At 35.0% G+C, this 17,874-nt stretch overlaps 1 protein-coding gene across 5 annotated transcripts; it reads left to right on the top strand.

Annotated features, from left to right (window-relative positions):
* The first annotated feature begins 10,542 nt into the window (after nt 1–10,542).
* Nucleotides 10,543–15,448, top strand: DOT3 (Phototropic-responsive NPH3 family protein). Of its 5 annotated transcripts, none has more exons than XM_078997545.1 (7): nt 10,543–10,757; nt 10,829–10,898; nt 11,938–12,836; nt 12,913–13,171; nt 13,262–13,390; nt 13,471–13,869; nt 15,162–15,448. In XM_078997545.1, exons 1-6 carry the CDS (start codon nt 10,621–10,623, stop codon nt 13,864–13,866), a joined length of 1,890 nt encoding a protein of 629 aa, XP_078853671.1. In that variant the 5' UTR covers nt 10,543–10,620; the 3' UTR covers nt 13,867–13,869; nt 15,162–15,448. The 5 variants fall into 5 exon arrangements, with proteins under 5 accessions (XP_078853671.1, XP_078853668.1, XP_078853670.1 ...); XM_078997542.1 differs by having other exon boundaries at nt 14,972–15,448; XM_078997544.1 differs by having other exon boundaries at nt 14,911–15,448.
* Nucleotides 15,449–17,874: the final 2,426 nt, after the last annotated feature.

Genomic DNA, 17,874 nt, shown 5'->3' with positions numbered 1-17,874 from the left:
TGTCCCATATGTTTCGAATATAGGATCGATTACATGTGCTATATTCATCCGTTCTAAAATTTTCCAAATGCCTGGGGCATTAAGAAGGGAAAAGGTCTAGAAATAGATATGAATAAAAGGATTAAACAATTGTCGAGGACGATCTAAGGTTTACCAAAGATTGGGTGCTCAAGGACAGTTGGAAGTATAGTATTAATTCTAGAAGGACCATGTTTACATAATCTGTAAGGAGGCAGCTCTTGTTCAGAAGTTATAGTCAAAATGGAATATGGAAATGTTTCAAAGTTGGAAATTATTCAATCTGTGTAAGATTAGGAAACTTAATGCAAGAAGGATGTTTCCAAGCAGTTGATCTCCTTTGGAATACTCTGTAATGATTGTTGCCAAGTCTTTGTGAATTTGTGCACAGTCATTACAAGAGGATCGATGCATATAAGTTTAGAATCTAACAGATTTCGGTAAATGGCATGAATTTGGAATTCTTGCTTTTGCGGTATGGATTTTGGACTGTGAAATGAGAATCATTGGAGTTATGTTCAATTTATCTATTTCACAAAGTAAAGATCATAGATAAACATAGTATGCATACTTGGTGGGTGGCATGACTAGTGTTTAGAAATACATAGTGTACATGCTTGGAGCAAGGGACAACTATTGTTTGAATTCAAGAATAAAGTTGATAGCTGAAACAGTATACAATGAATAATGTGTAATCATATGGTGATAAATAAAAGGTGTTTTATTTATATTCATAAGTTTTGAGACCATATTGGATTCGATTATTATTGTGTTTCACTTTGCATGTTTTGACTTCCAGAATAACTAGGTCATTGTTCTGATTGAATAAGTTATTCAAACCATCCACAGTCAGTCATATGTTGGAAGTAGATATGAATTAAGACTGTCATGGGTTGGCTTGTAGAGGTCTAAGATGTTGGACAAAGGGCTACAACACTCATGAGTGCTCATAAGTTCTGAGTATTGGATTCAACCCGCGCTCATTGGAATCACTTCATGGATTTTATCACGAGTGATCATGAGACGATAATATCTTATATTCTTCAAACCTAGAGATATGAGTTGTTACTATGAGTTGATAGTACATTAAGTGCACGAAACCGCATTGGTAACTCGATGTTATAAAACGTGCCTTTGTGTATGATTCAACAAGTAGTAGAACAAGCCACATGAGTCGAATTTTATCCATTCCTTTTACCTTCGGGATAAAAGTGATATCTATGGGCCCCTCGATGATTTGATGATGACAAATGGAAGTGCTCGGTCGGGCCAGGATTGATTTGATTTGTTCAATTAGTCAGTCGTCATAAATCGGAAATCGGGAAACAACAAATGGACAGAGAGAATGATTATAATCCATGTCTCAGTCCATATGATATCTAGAATGGAGGAATATATGATCCCTTATCTAATGGACAAGTGCGTTGACAAGATCAGAGTTCGACAGCAACTTTAAGAGCTACGATTGCCAGTTAGGTTTTGAAGTCATACTCAATAATAGTTTTAGACTTATCCAAGTGGGAGACTGTTGGACTAATGTCTAAGTCCATAACTATATTTGGTATGTACTTGACCCGACCCGGCATGGTCCATTTGGGTTGCACTTCACCGACACAATTTATATGGATGATCTTTTGAGAATAGTATATTTATGATTAATATTAATATATTATAAGTTCTAATATATTAATATGGAATCATATTATTTAATTAGTATTGATCAAGAATTAATTTAAAATTAATTAAGTGATCAAAATGAACAAATTAAATATGGACTCTTATATTGTCACACCCCAAAACCAAGAACGGCGGAAACGTTTTGGGGCGGAGGACGTCATGTTTAATATCACAACAATGTAAAGTAGTAAACAAGCAACAACATCATCCATTGCATTAATAATATAATTATTATACAAATGTGTTCTGTCAAATTTTGATGAACACTAAAGCATAAATCAAAATGAAAGATAAGTCTTGAACAAGCTCTATCTTCCTTTCTCCTTGCATCGGTACCTGTCTATGATGACCTGAGGATACAAGTAATTTTGAAAGCGAGTATCAGCTTTAAAGCTGGTGAGATCATAAGTATTTAGTTTCTTAATTTGTATGTAAAGAACTTGTAAGTAAATGAATTGTAAGTATTGAAAATATATATGAACTGTAAGTATGAAAATGTTTGTAAAACAACTGTAAACGTTTGAAAAACTCTAGAAATCCCTATGATTCCTAATATTATATAAGGGTGTCTTCTACCAATACCTAACTGTTCTCAATGTTCATGTCATGTAAAAGTGTGTAATTTTCCCAAGTGTAACTATTATTAACAAAATATAGTTTTTACATTTATAGGTTAAGTGAAAAGATCACTAAATATATGTACAGGGAAAATTTATGTAGTACTAAAACGCAGCGCTATAAGAACTACTGCTGTACTAACTACCTTAAACCGGATTTATATTAAGGCATCATGTGATTAATTGCACCATACTATCAACTGGTAACAACGACATAAGAATGGTCGTAATAATGGAATGACGTTTGGCACCCGCAGACCTGCAGGTCCGACTGTAGCTAGCAGCAAGGTGTAAGATAGTCAATCCAGTATAGATCTATACGCAAACTGACGCTCTCCCTCCAAGAGAATTCTGGCTACAACTCGGGCCATGACATTTAAGGCATGCTCCGATACAGTGGATCACAATTATTGATGTATTCATGTAAGTGTAATGTAATGAACTGTTCTAGCTGTAATGTACGTGCTTTCTACCTAGCAAGTATAGTAATGTAATCGTTCTAGTATCGTTGTATATGCTCTCTTTCTAGTACAGTTGTATATGTTCTTCTATAGTATAGTTGTATATGTTCTTCTAGTAGTAAGTATTAACTCATAAATAAACTGACTCATAGTATGATATCGCGTTCTAGTAATAGTTCTAGTATCTTCCTAAACTACCCATATGGTAGTTTACTAGTAATCGAACTGGTAAGTATGAACATGGATGTATACCCTTGCTACCCAAGGGCATGGGATGAACTGGAAGGACCTTTTATGACTATATATGTACACATGATATATAACTAATATTTAAACGACTTTCGGACGAATACCCGATATCCCACCAGACCACATCTCAAGCGCGAAAAGGAAATACGGTGGATAGCCTTCCTAAGTCTTTTAAACATTTCTTATATAACTATACATATAAAGGCATGCAATTTATAATATAAAAGCATAAATAAATTTTGTAAAACATTTGAACAATAATATTATTTTAAGAAATGATCGACTTGATGTCAATCTATAAAACAGTTTGAAGACATGGGTCTAATAAAACAGTTTAGTATATAGAAACATTTATTTGAAACACAGTTGTAAATAAGTTTGAAATATGATATACATAGTAAGAAGTACAGTGTAATAAGGAGTTTAAAACATATAAAATGTTTATAAAAATCATTTGAAGGAAACTGTTTGGTAAAACGGCTAATGAGTAGCCAAATCATTTGAATGATGTATATTAATCACATGTGATTGATGTAATAAGTAGCATAATTCTACTTACTAATCACATGTGATTGACATAATAAGTAGCATGATTCTACTTGTATCCCCCCCCCCCCCCCATAAAACATTTAAAAATAGTTTAAAACGTTAATTAAGGGGTATGAACTCACCTGCAGTAAGTGACTAGACTTGAACGGACTGTTATCGTAAGGAAGGATCGGGCAAGTGCTCGGTGTCAAGTGAAGACTTTAGACACACACAATGATCCTAATTACATATGAAGGCATATGTATATAAATAATTAGTGATTACAACACTAATTATACAAGTATAAACATTTAAACGCGAGGAAAACACTTTTTGTCAAGTGCTAGGAGGCTAATGGGTTGCAACAAAGGAGTGCAATGCCCCTAATGGGAGTTTAAGGTCTAATGACCATATTCTTTGGATTTTACGGCCCAGGGGAGTAAACTCCTGGCCGTAAACTCTCCTTAGGGTCCCTAATTGAAGCTTGGAATTACTACAACTCTAGTGGTGAATTGTTTCAAGGCTAAATCAAGTGTTTGGGTGCCATATTAACTCTTTTAAGGAGTTTACGGCCTTGGGACCATATTCCCTTGGAGTTTATGGCTGTAAACTCCCTTGGGAGGGTGATTATGGTGTTTTCAAGTCTCAAACATTTCTAGGTAATGATCTATGTTGGGTTCTAGGCATAAGGAAGGAGTTAGGGTGTCATTTGACCCCTTTATAGGTGTTTACGGCCCAAGAGTTTGTCTTGGCCGTAAACTCCTCAATACTAGTGATTTCTTATGTTTTCTAGGCTTTAAACACTTTAGGGTACTTGTCCTTAATTAAGCCTAAGCCTTAGGAAGTGTTTCAAAGCATTTTGGCACTTAAATATGGAGTTCACGGCCCAAGAACTCCTTGGCCGTGAACTCACTTTCATCATTGTTTCCTAATGATTTTGGTGTCCTAACTATGAAATGAAGGCTTCTAGTTCGAGTTCTAAAGCTTTGAGGGTCATTGGAACCCTTTAGGACCTTAAAATGGAGTTTACTCCCCAAGAACGTTCTTGGGCGGTAAACTCCCGTGTCTAGTTATTTTGATATGTAATTGATGTTTCTAAACATAATCTAAGCTATATAACATAACTAGATCGAAGTACTCACAATTTGGGATAAAAACCCGAAGATCCGTGAGAGAGAATTTTGGCTTTTCTCTAATTGGAATTCAACTAATGAAATAATTGGTTCAGTTTTCTATATATAGTCCTGGGATTTTTGGCAGAAAATATTTTTATTCTTGGAATGAGCTCTAACATCCTAGAGTATTGGAATGACAGTGTTGCACAAAACCCTAGTGCAACCACTCTCCTAATATCTCCTTAAGTGTAAAATCCTGAAAACTGCCAAACTTATACTCGAAATCTGAGTTTTCACTGTAACTGTTCTACTTCTATTGGCTTCAAATAGTTTGTTCAGAATGGAAATTTCGGGTTGTCACATATATATATGGAATGGGCCAAGATCATTTAAGTTGGGTTAAGCTTTCATGGATAGTCCATGGAGTGTTTAACCCATGGATCATATGAAATGAAAGGTCATGGGTTTAACCCTAGTCTCCATACTATATAAAGATGTCCTTGGTTGGTGAAATTGGCACTAGTGTGGTACCCTAAGAAGGGCTAGCCGATTTCACTAGAGAGAACCAAGTACCCATATTCTCTAAAGTCTTCCAAGGTGTTTTGGTGATTTGTGATTCCACTTGAGGCTTACACACTATTGGGGCTAAGCTCTTAAAGCTTGAAGACATTAAGCTACATCAAAAGGTATGTCATCTAACTAGTACTTTGTAGTATAAGAACTTCATAATATGCTAGTTAGGATTAAAGCCTTGGAAAGATCTTATTTTCATGTATAATAGAGAAAACATAGATCCAAGGTATTTAGGGTTGCATGTACACTTAGGAGTGTTAGAATGCTAAAAACCCAACACTTAAACCCCTACATTATAATGGGTGAACCTAGTCTTGGTAAGACTGATAATATCAATATTTAAAACATACGAGGATGCAATTTGTAACTTTCCGATACATATAGTTTATACAATTCTAGTATATATATAAGGGGTGAATTTAAAAATCTTCAAATTTAGTTGTCTAATATTAATTGTAGTTAATTATGAGGATGCAATGTAATAAGTAATAAAACTTGAGGGGTTAATATTCAAATTCGTAAATCTCTATTATAAACAATATTAAATATTTAAATTCACTATTTAAATGACAAATAAATATTCAAATTCAAATAATCATATTTAAATAATATTTATCAATTTTCCAAATTTAAAAGATTTTAAATTTGGTATTAATCCATATTAAATAAATCTTTAAGTTTGAAAAATGAAAAATTAGGGAAACCTTAATTTGGCAAGCTCACGTCGTGAGCAGCAAGCTCTCACGCCGTGCGCTGCGATTACAGGTTTTAACAATTACTAATTTTTTAATCATTCTTCTTTCATTTAATTTCAAACAAGCATTTATAGAAAATATTGACCTGGGGTGAATGTAATCATGAACCAATAGCTCTGATACCACTGTTAGGTTTTTCGTGCATCAAATACTCTGTAAACTAGGCGGCGAAAAAAAATTGAAACTATGATATACCTAAGTGTATCTGCAACCTATGGATCTATGGTTTCATACTATTACATCTACCCTAGATTACCGTATATACAAAGGAAGAATCACATACCTCTTTTGCAGCCAAAGATCTTCGCACTTGACTCTTCGTGCGTGCGACCTTGTTTAGATGATAAGGACCCTAACCCGAATCCCTATCTTGGTTCACGCCCATTGAACTCAAAAGAATAGGAATCGAAATTAACTAGGAGGGGATGATCTATAATGATAGTTCTTCCACAAGGAGGGATGATCTACCCTAGGACGACAACCAGACAAGGAACAAGAAATAAGGCCAAATCAATAATTCTGAGGTTATAAGCTCCTAACCGCATACAAATTTAAAAGTATATACATAACAAGTTCCATATAATCAACAAAGCTCAAGTATCAGCATAACATGGCTAACATATTGGGGAACTACTTACTTGGCTCAGATGATCACGCGCGTTGCACCCCATATGTTCATTTCTTTTAAAAAAAAACCTTTTTTTATGTTATTTTTTAGAATAATTTTACCATTTCCTTAGTTTGAGTCCTGATACACCTGAGGGTGTGCCCGAATCCCCCAAACCAAAGCTCTGATACAAACTTGTAACAACCTAATTTTTCAAAGAAAAGTTTCATTTTTAAATAGTCAAATAAATTCTCATGATTTAAGAAATCCAATCATAATTGTTTTCAAAACATATGTCAAATACAACTTTTATTCCAAACATCAGAGCATCCATAAAAACGCCTGGGAGAGAGTGCAAGTCGCGCCATCACGCCTTGCCTTTGCCCTTGGGATCTGAAGTACTTGAAATAAATCCACAACCTGTAAGCTAGATTCTTAGTGAGTTTCCCAGAGCATACCACACACAATACACATATCACATATCATGCTAGCTATAAAATTTACGTATAACACATAAGCCATGCATACATAAACCTGTAAGGATGCCATGGGCTACCCCACATGGTATTTACCTAGGAATGCCATAGGCTACCCCACATGGTCTTACATCTAATGATATGGGCTACCCCACATTGTCTTTACCTAGGAATGCCATGGGCTACCCCACATGGTCTTACATCCAATGTCACGGGCTCCCCCCGGGGTCTTCCATGCAATAACACACAATCACATAGCATATCAAATCATAGAAATGACTAACAAATAAACCATAATCACATAATAGGCCGGCCTTGGTGCCTTAGACCCATGGGTATGGTAAGAAGACTCACCTCCGTCCGAAGAATCTGAAACCTCCCGTGCTGAATAATAAAATTAACCCATGTTTGTACATCACATAATCAAAGGGGAACTCAAACCCCAAGTCCTTCCATGATTCCTTTCTTTGTTAATGGGCCAGAATCCATGTCCAAAATCAATAATAGGCCACTTGGCCCAATAAGACCGTACCATAAATCCAATGGCCCAACACAGATAAAATGGACCACTATTCTCAGAATGAAACTAAGTCCAATAACCAAATGAGGCCCAACATATCAAAGGCCCAAAACAGATCCAAGCCCATCTGTGATGTGTACGCTTAGGGTACCACCCTGGTACACGCAGCGTACTGAGGTTTCGGGACTTACACGCAACGTACACTAAGGTTATGCCTCGCGTACTAACATATTAAGCACTTTTTCCATTAAGTGCTTAATACCCGATTCTTTTACATCTAAAAGTCAGATCTAAGCTTATTAAGACGACCTAGGGAATAAAGTTGGCAACTTTATGCCTTTACATGCTTCATATGCTCCTAACACCCCCACTAAGACCTTTCTAAGGTTCTTAACCCATGCATGATGTGACAACCGTCAAATTTTGGTCAACTCAAAGTCAACTAAAGTCAGCAAGTCAAACCGTTTGACTCAATTTTCCCTTGGGTACTAAAATTTACACTATGAAACTTCTACATAACTCCCTATTCTAATGAGAAATCATAAAGCAAAAAGTGCGAACATCTAGATCTCCTTAACCTAAAATTGTGGTACGTGGCGAGCCAAACCGATAAAACAATGATGCATACTCATCGGGAGTGTGTAAGATCCTTAAACAAGGCTTAAAAGGGTTTACAAACCATGCAATGTGATGCTGGACACTCACAATGGTCACACATGGAACCTCTCTCAATCGTTTTCACTCTATCTCTCTCTATGTCAAATCTCTCCCAAATCTCTTCAAGTATGTGAAATCTCTCTCAAATATCTCTCTGTCTGAGAAATCTCTCCAAGAATGTCAAATCTCTCCCAAATCTCTCCAAGTATGTGAAAACTCTCGCAAATATCTCTATGTATGAGAAATCTCTCCAAGAATGTCAAATCTCTCCCAAATCTCTCCAAGTATGAGAAATCTCTCCAAGAATGTCAAATGTACATAATATCACTTAGACACACTGATCTCTATGAGGTTGTTAGTTTAGATAGTGTGAAGTTACTAAATACTCTAAAGATATCTAATGAAGAATTATGTTACTCAAGAAATGAAGACTGAAGACTAAAGACCAGATCTAAGGCATCAGAGCTAATTAGATATGGAGCTGAAGACTAAAGACTTCATCGGCATCAACATGATACAGCGGCAACATCAGCTTCTGATGTTATCAACATCCGGACATCAGCATATCATCGTTCAGACCAGTGACCATAATGATTATACAACTCTTGGTGAGCCAGCGTCCAAGAAGCATAAAGAAGTTTATTATGGACGTCCTTATTTAAAGATCTAGTTATTCAAGGAAGTTATCAATTCATGTAACTTAGGAATTGACTTAATTGATTCAAATGGAGATTTGAAGATATTCTCTCAAAAAAAAAATACTCATGCCTTTGAGGTAGTCGGTTAGGGTAGATTAGTATATATATACGAGACATCCTCTTGGTAAGATTGTCGATGATTTATATAGAATTCATTAGGTATATTTCTAAGGGATTTTTAATATTTTTCTTAGTGCACTCGTTCTCTTTGTGAGAACACTCTTTCTTAGTGAAAAATCTTAATCCTTAGGTCAAAATAAGTTCTTTTAAGGCTAAATCTTGTGCATGGGTTCAAAAACACCCAAACTAGGACCTTTAATAACACTTAACAGGAGCCTATGACCACATGAGTGTCATAATAAGCTTTGGAGTTCCTCAAACTCTAAGATCATCCATGAATGAGACCAAAACCAACCAAAAAGAAGCATAAACATGGATCTCAAAAGAACAAGGTCAAGGTGAAAACTTTATAGCTCAAATTACTTAGAAACTTGAAGAAGATGTTGGATCTACACTTGTTCTTTACTTCCTTGCCCCAAGATGGAATTTATTCCTCTACAAACTTCACAAGTTCAAGGAGATAAGCTCAAAACTAAGCTACCAAGCTCACAACCATGGAAGGGGAGCTAGGGTTTTGACGAGGGAGAATGGAGGTTAGAGATGATGCCCTAAATCAGGAGTTAATGCCTTTAAATATGAGAGAAGCCCTAAAATCTTAGATTTAGGCTGCAACAGCCACCTCGTCGTGGCCTCCTTCTAGCCATGTCATGTTGTCCATCCGGGCATGCTTTTCGTTTAAATGTCATGCTACGTCGTGGTCATCAACACATAAGTGGAGAGGGACTTGGAGAGGGACTTTTAGAAGTTTAATGACTTGGAGATGATCTTAATAAAGAAACTTTTATTTAATGAAACTTTTTATTTCATTTTGATTTGTTGTGACGCATAAGTGGAAGTTTTATAAAACAAAATTGAAATTTTGTGTTCTAACATAAATATGTTTCAAATCCTCTATAATCTAAACACGGTTCTATAAAGATGTGATTTCATACGATTGATCCCAATTTTTACCATCCAAATAATTCAAAATCTGAATCCATCAAATTCTGAATGTTTTGTAAAATTCAAAAGATACAAATGATCTCTTAGGCCGGAGGGTATGTTCTCCTGCACCTCTCGGCAAAAGCAGAGGTGGAGATGATGTGGCATCGGCAAACACTAATCCCGGTGTTGGGCATGCTAAGGTTTTCCTATGTCCTTGACAATTTCTTGCTGGTTTTCTCTCCTGGACAAAGGCTTCGAGAAGGTGACGGTTGAGGTGGCTTTTGGCACCCCTCGGCACCACTGCCTTGGGTCTTGCTTATTAAAAGAGTATGAAAGCCACAAAGTGATAGTGGTGTGTTATGGATACACGTTGTTAGCATGTGACTTGTGGTGGCCTAATGCCCAGACATTCTGTTTGTGGCATTCACTTGTTGCATTCTCATAATTAAGACCGTCCAACCAACTCCTTCAACACCACAAACTTCTTCTCCAACATTAATAATTATAAGTCCCACATAGCGTACACATGATATTAAATCAAAAAAAAAATGAAATTTTCAAGTCTTACAAAACCCTGGATCAATACAAGTCCTATAAAACCCAAGCATACAAAGATACAATCCCCATGCACAGTTCTGTTTTAATGGCTCATCCACATTGCCCTGAGATCGATGACGCTGCCCCAATGCAACACCATAACTTGGTGGTTCCTTTAACGCTAACTTCTATAGCAGAAAGCTTCGAGAAAAAAGGCCATTCATGGTAACAAACTCATCATAATATATTCTTTTCAATTCTTTTCTTTTACATGACTTTTCTTCTTGCGTGCGCAGGTTTGCCGTATCTCAACTTCCATCAGATTTAACCGTAAAAGTTGATGACATCACATTTTACGTTCACAAGGTAAGCAAAAATAAACACATGCAAGTATAATATAGAACAAGATCTAACTCATTTCCATATATAGGACACAATCTTTATCCTGCACAATGTTTTTACTTTCCGTGGATGTGAAATTAATACATTCTTAAAACTCGTTGTTTTATCATCTTTGAGTGTTGGACACGTACAGTATTTGTAGGCCACACACTGACTTTGGTTGGAGGAAGAGATGCCCGAATTTTAAAGCAATATTCTTACTAAATATATATAAACCAACCTCTCCAGACAGTAAAACAAAGAAGACTAGTCTTTAATAGCTTCGATCTAATCAATTAACTAATTGACATTTACCTAATGAAACGCAAAAGGCTCAAAACTAAATGCCGTTATGTACATCACACAGTTGGTCGTAAGAGCATCCATATATAATAGTGAGTTCAATGGGAGATTTGAATGAAGTGGCAAATCTAAGATAAAACTCTATCATATTGACATCCATGGCTATTGAACTTTTCAATGGAAAAATGAAAGTTTTTAATTCTTAAATATTTACAATAAATTTTATTTTGTAACATCCTATTGAATTTTGTAGAATTCAATATGTTGTAGGAAAAAAATTATATAGTTGTATGGATTGTAAAAAGATGATGTGGCAATCCATTGAACTCTATAAAATTCAATAAACTTTATGAAATTCAATTGTGATGCTCTAACTTTACATAGGAAATTCCAAAAATTTAATCGCAATGTTAGGTGACTTTCACACTTTCCAGCCAAATCAACGTATAATAAACATCCAATTAACGAAAGAAACTCTAATGATTTAAAAGTAGATGCTTTCATGTACAACGAGCGTCATAGGGAATTTTAAATGATTCAACGCAAGGCTCAATGAAAAGCCGACTTCAATACCTTATTTTAGTAGGAAAACAAGTAAAATGGTTACCGTTAAACTTCCAAATGCTACATTTATATATTTTGGACCGTTTTGAGACCGAGTCACATTTAATTCTCAACTCGATCGAGATAATAATTACTACACTCTGTGACGTATATTCAGTATCCGCTGCTTTCAAGATGCGCTTATGTAGGACAGATTGATCTACAACCTTCAATATCAAACAAGGATTACGAGCTGAAGTTACAAAACTTTCCAGGTGGAGCAGAAACGTTTGAAACCGTCATGAAATTTTGCTACGGCCTTCCAGTATCTTTAAACCCCAGAAACGCAGCTCCATTAAGATGTGCAGCGGAATTCCTAGACATGACTGAGGAATTAGAAGACGGAAACCTTATCTCTAAAACCGAATCTTTCCTCACTTTGGTAGTGTTTTCTTCATGGAAGGACTCAATTACTGTCCTAAAGTCGTGTGAAAATCTCTCTCCATGGGCTGAAAATCTCCAGATTGTACGAAGATGTTGTGATTCAATCGCTTGGGCTGCTGAAGGAAACTTTACGACAATAGAAACTGCCAGTGAACAAAGCCGGTGGTTAAATGATGTTGCCACTCTCCGTATTGATATTTTTTTGAAGATTGTAACATCAATGACGCTAAAAGGACTTAGACCCGATCTCCTAGGTTCATGCATCATGATATATGCGGAAAAATGGTTGATAGGAACTGATCATGGAGACATTGCACCATCGAAAAGATATACCAACGGAAAAAATGAGCTGCAATGGAGTATTCTGCCGGGTCGGAGCCCTGAATTGGAATTGGGACAGTATCCAGAGCAACGAAGGATCATAGAGAGCCTGGTGAGCATATTACCACATCAGAAAGACGCAATTTCTTGCAAGTTTTTGTTGTGGATGTTGAAAATGGCTATGGTTTATTCAGTGTCACCAGCTTTTGTTTCCGAGCTTGAGAAAAGAATCGGAATGGTTCTGGAAAATGCTAGTGTGTACGATCTTCTGATACCTGGATATACGACAGGAGAACAAGGAAAGCAAGTAATGTGAGCTTTCAAACCATCTTTTCTTTCGTTCCTTAATTTATTATATATTACTTTCTTTGATCAATTTTTTGTACAGATTGACGGCAGAGCAGACTTTATACAACGTCGATGCTGTGCAAAGGATTTTGGAATATTACTTGATGCATGGACAACAGCAGCAAACACAAAGTCATCACAAAGCAAGTATTAGTAAACTGTTGGATAATTACCTTGCGGAAATAGCAGGAGACCCAAACCTTTCTGCGACCAAGTTTCAGGTGATTGCTGAATCATTACCAGATAATGCTCGACTTTGTGACGATGGACTCTATCGAGCAATTGATATATATCTGAAGGTATATACCATATGTTAATTATTGGTTCGCTTTTCTCCTTTTTCTCAAAATGGAACTTGCTTCATGCAGTGTTATTTATTTTGTAACCAGGCACATCCTTCGCTCTCTGAGCATGACAGAAGAAGATTATGCAGGGCGATGGAATGTCAAAAGCTTTCAATCGATGCATGCACACATGCTGCACGAAATGATCGACTGCCTGTAAGAACAGTTATGCAGGTAACTATTTATGTGTTGTAGAATTCGATTGCAATGTTTAAATTATCTGTATGTAAACTCTAAAAGAAAAACCAAATCAGGTATTGCTTGCGGAGCAATTAAAGCTGAGGGAAGAAATGCACAAGAAGCAGTTAGCAGGAAACGTTGATTCTTCACAGCAGGAAGATAACTGTGCATCTCCAAAAGAAGAGATTAAAATGCTCAAATTAGAGCAGGAAAAGATGATGGATTTCATTAAAGAACTTCAAACGGACTACACAAATTTACAACAAGATTGTGAAAAGATGAGAAATAAGCAGAATGCTTTGTCGGGTTGGATTTTAGGATGGCATAAGATCAAAAGATCTCCATTGTTTCAAGGGAGATTCGATACAAATGAAAATAGAGATGAAAAAGTGAAAGATAGAGAGGGAAAAGAAAAGGAAAAAAGAATCAGTTCTATGCTTAGATTAAAAAGAAGGCAATCCATGTCCTGAATGGTAAATCAATAACTCTACTCAAACTTTATCTGTCTATGTAATCCGTAGAGCCCGTGACTACCCTCGATTCAGTCAATTATTTTCAATTGTTGAAAACAATTTTCGTCCATAACTGTCTATGTAATCCGAGAGCCCGTGGCTCTATTTGCTTCTTTTTATCATTTTTTTTTATAAAAATGGTATTTTCCAAAACCTTTTGCCCAAATAAATTTCTCTCATAGCTAGGGGTGTTCGTTTGGATGGATCGGTTTAATCCAATCCGATTAAGTGAATCCAAATTGATTTCGGTTTTCAAAAAATAGATTCGAATAGTCCAAACTAAATTCAAATCCGACCTGATCCAATCAAATTACAATTCAGATGGATCGGTTTTTATAATTTGGTTTTTAAAAACTAAAACATTTTAAAATGACATAATTATAATATTACCGAATTTTACACAAGAAGTGAAAACTAATTATTTAGTTACGATTTGAAATTTATAAACAACTATTGAGAAGGTATATTATATTTTAATATTTTATAGATAAAAAACTTTTGAGAGAAAATTCATATTAATATTTTTTATTAGGTGAAGCTTTTTGAACCTGTTTCAAAAAATAAATTACAAAATTAATAAATAATTATAAATATATATTAGAAATAAATAAATAATAAATTTTTATTTGGTTTTTTTGAACTATTCGGTTATTATTTTATAAACCATAACCAATCCAAAATAATAATTCGGTTTTGTCGAAAACTAATCCAAAAATCCGAAAATCCGAACCAAATTGTCCAATTGGAAAATTCGGTTTTATCCAAATACTGAACAACTCTACTCATAGCCGGACAAAGGGCTCTTTAATCGATTTTTTTCCTCATGTTATATAATATATATGCCAAGATCAATTTTACCCCTTTTGACTTTTAAAGTCATAATCGATTATTTATCCCAAATATATGCTCACATAATTTGATTTTGCACACAACCTTCACCAGGTTATGTATATTCGATTATCCCACATGTTTTAATGAAGTATGTTTTTTGTTTTTAGATAGTGATACCAAGTTTTCTTTATGGAAATATATATATGATGGGGTTATTACTGGCTTGTACTAGATGCTTTTGTAACCAAGAGACAAGCTAATGTTCAAAAGAAGATAGATATTTGGAATTATATAATCCATGAGATTTCATTGTAGACTGAACTCTTATGGAGATTCCGACCATTGTCCTTTTAGTTGATGTATTTATTATGGACATTGCTTCGTATGATCCATAACTTTTGAAAGATACTCTGTGTTTTTAGAGGATTTGGGTTTAGGAAGTGGTGGGATCTCGAGATCATGTCACTCATTCGTGGAAGAAAATCAACCTGAAAGTCGTTCGAATTTTTCAAGCATTAAAATCAATATTGTATGGTATTTTTGTACATTTAATACCATAATATATTTTAGAGCATTTGATGCCATAAAGTATTTTGATGTATTTTACTATTAGAAGGAGGGGTATAGAGACAGGCATTTCCTTCATAAATATGCCACTAATGGGTAATAGAAGCATATTAACACATAAATAAAAAGTTGGAAAAATCTACATAGCTAGTTGTTCACGACAAAATTGGCGAGAGACATTTTTATGTTAGCTACTTGTTTTTCTATAGTGAAAATGTTAGGAAACAAGTAATTTATGATGTAATTCCTTTGTCAATTTGATGATGTCAACATAATTTGGATGTTATATTTGTATTTCAGTCATAAATTTTCTCGCTAATCGTTCTTCATAATATAATTAGTTGGGTCCATATGTGTCAAATATGTTGCTATTTTGTAACAAACATTAGATATATAATTGAAGTTTTATTTTCAAAATCCATAAATCTCAATTATTATATATTCAATGAGCAAAACATTACAAACACTAAAGATTCATATTCAACTTCAAATTACTAAAATCAAATCATGAAAGTCTAAATTATCAAAGTCTTAGCAATTTCTAGTCTTTCGCCTCAATCAAAGTTCCTCTTTCATTTTTAAAAATTTCACCTCAAGCTCTTCCTTCATCTCTTCATGAATACGGTCAACGATAACCAATAAATATGGAAAAAAAAACTATAAACCAATGTGGCCCATGCTTCATATGTTTTAGGATTTTCAACAAATTTAAATGTGATTGCTTCAAATAGGTGCACAACAAATAACGCCATAATTGTACATTTACATGCTCAAAAGATAACAATATTAAAGGAAAACAATCAATTTATTTTTCATTCCAATGGAATGAATCATTTCATTCCTTCCATTGATTTCATCATACACCAAACACTACCGAAGTAAATGCAACATAAGATGTCATTTAACTACAAAAGGAAAAAAAATAAAAAAAAAAAATAAAATAAAAGATTGGAGTAAACCTCCTCTGTTGGCAATTGAAACTCATCAGGTTATATTTTGATTTTAAGTTGTATTCCACTAATTGTATTATGAATAAAATTACATGTAGCAAGGATTAAACAGTCATTCGATAGAAAGAACATGCACTACAATGGTTGGACTCAAATAAGAGTTACATAATATGTTTCACAAAGCACAAAGCAACTTAACGCATTCGCCTAATATTCAGGTAACATTGATATAGGTTTCACAAAGCAAACAGTATTCGAGCAAAAAAAAATCCCAATAGGCGAATAGGCATTATAAGGCTCGAGTAGTTCTAACATGCAATTCCTGAGGATCCTTAGCCTACACACTATCATGCATCGCTAACAGCTCATATATCACACAAAATGCATTTCCCTTAAGCAGGTACTCTAGCATACGACCCTGAGTAGATCATTAGCCTAACTTATAGCATGCACATCATACTATAACACATATAATAGCAACTCAAATATAGCATATAAATCAAGTATGGATATTTTGGGAAATCACTTTCTGAGCTCCGGCTGACTATACACATCGCATCTTCGTTTTTTCTCTTCAAATGAATATTTTCCAAAAAGGCTTAGTAAAACTCTCAGTTCCATAGTTTGAGTTTGGAATCCCATGAATGTTCATCCAAATCCCTCAAAACAAGGTTCTTATACTAACTTGTGGCATCCTAAAATTTCAGGTTAAATTTTTCATTTTTATAACATCCATTTTAATAAAATTACATTAAGGGAAAACCATTTACTCATAAACCATTATTTAGAAGTGAGATTTAAACAATTTGGAATATTGAATCATAAAATTTTTGATGTGTGTGTACAGTCCCACCTTCGCAATCCAATAAGTACTTGCAAAATAGTTAATCCACAACTATAAGAATAAAGCTTAGTGAATTCCCCAAAATATCACGTACAACACAACATAATAAGCAGCTAGGCGTTATCAGCAGCCCTGTGACTAACAATAGTTATGAATATCACATACAACACAACAATATGAATAACTATGGCTTATCAGCATCCATGGGGACTATCACTAGTCCCAATAGGCTAGCAGCATGCCTTATGGATTAACAGCACACTGCACAGGTTATCTACAACATCAGGGACTATCAGCAGTCCAAGAGTTATCAGCAACTCAACATACATATAATAGCAATCAATAAACAAGACCCTGTTGGTCAACATGTACATACTACCACATACAAAAGTATATTAAGAAGACTCACCTCAACGATGAGTTGAAACCCACTACTCAAAGTCCCACAGCATCAGCTACACAAACCTCCTAAACCAAACAGGGGTTAAAGCTCAAACTACAACTTAACACCCCTCAAGGTTTGATCAAAAGTCAAACTTGTCAAAAAGTCAATGGTCAATGGCCAAAGTCAACCCTTAGAATATTCCCGCATCGTGACCACCCATTCGTCCTGTCATGGCATATTCATGACAAAATAGTCGCGATAGCACCAATCGTCACATCGTGGAAAGAAGGCTTCCAGATCGTGAAAGCTAAACTCTCACAACTTAATGGGTTAAGCTCTTAATCCTTCAAGCCACCCATTCATACTTTCCAGAAGGCTTTTTCACTTCC

The sequence above is a fragment of the Lactuca saligna genome, chromosome 5, assembly GCF_052625555.1.
Source record: "Lactuca saligna cultivar CGN05327 chromosome 5, ASM5262555v1, whole genome shotgun sequence".
Taxonomy (NCBI): domain Eukaryota; kingdom Viridiplantae; phylum Streptophyta; class Magnoliopsida; order Asterales; family Asteraceae; genus Lactuca; species Lactuca saligna.
Note: the sequence above shows the minus strand (reverse complement) of the source record. Positions and strands in the feature narration are given on the sequence as shown.

Excerpts from the sequence above, each read along its gene's own strand:
- DOT3 (XM_078997545.1), top strand. The coding sequence starts at position 10,621 with ATGCACAGTTCTGTTTTAATGGCTCATCCACATTGCCCTGAGATCGAT. Across the intron at positions 10,899-11,937 it reads TCACATTTTACGTTCACAAG|TATCCGCTGCTTTCAAGATG; the intron begins GTAAGCAAAAAT and ends ACGTATATTCAG. Across the intron at positions 13,391-13,470 it reads CTGTAAGAACAGTTATGCAG|GTATTGCTTGCGGAGCAATT; the intron begins GTAACTATTTAT and ends AAACCAAATCAG.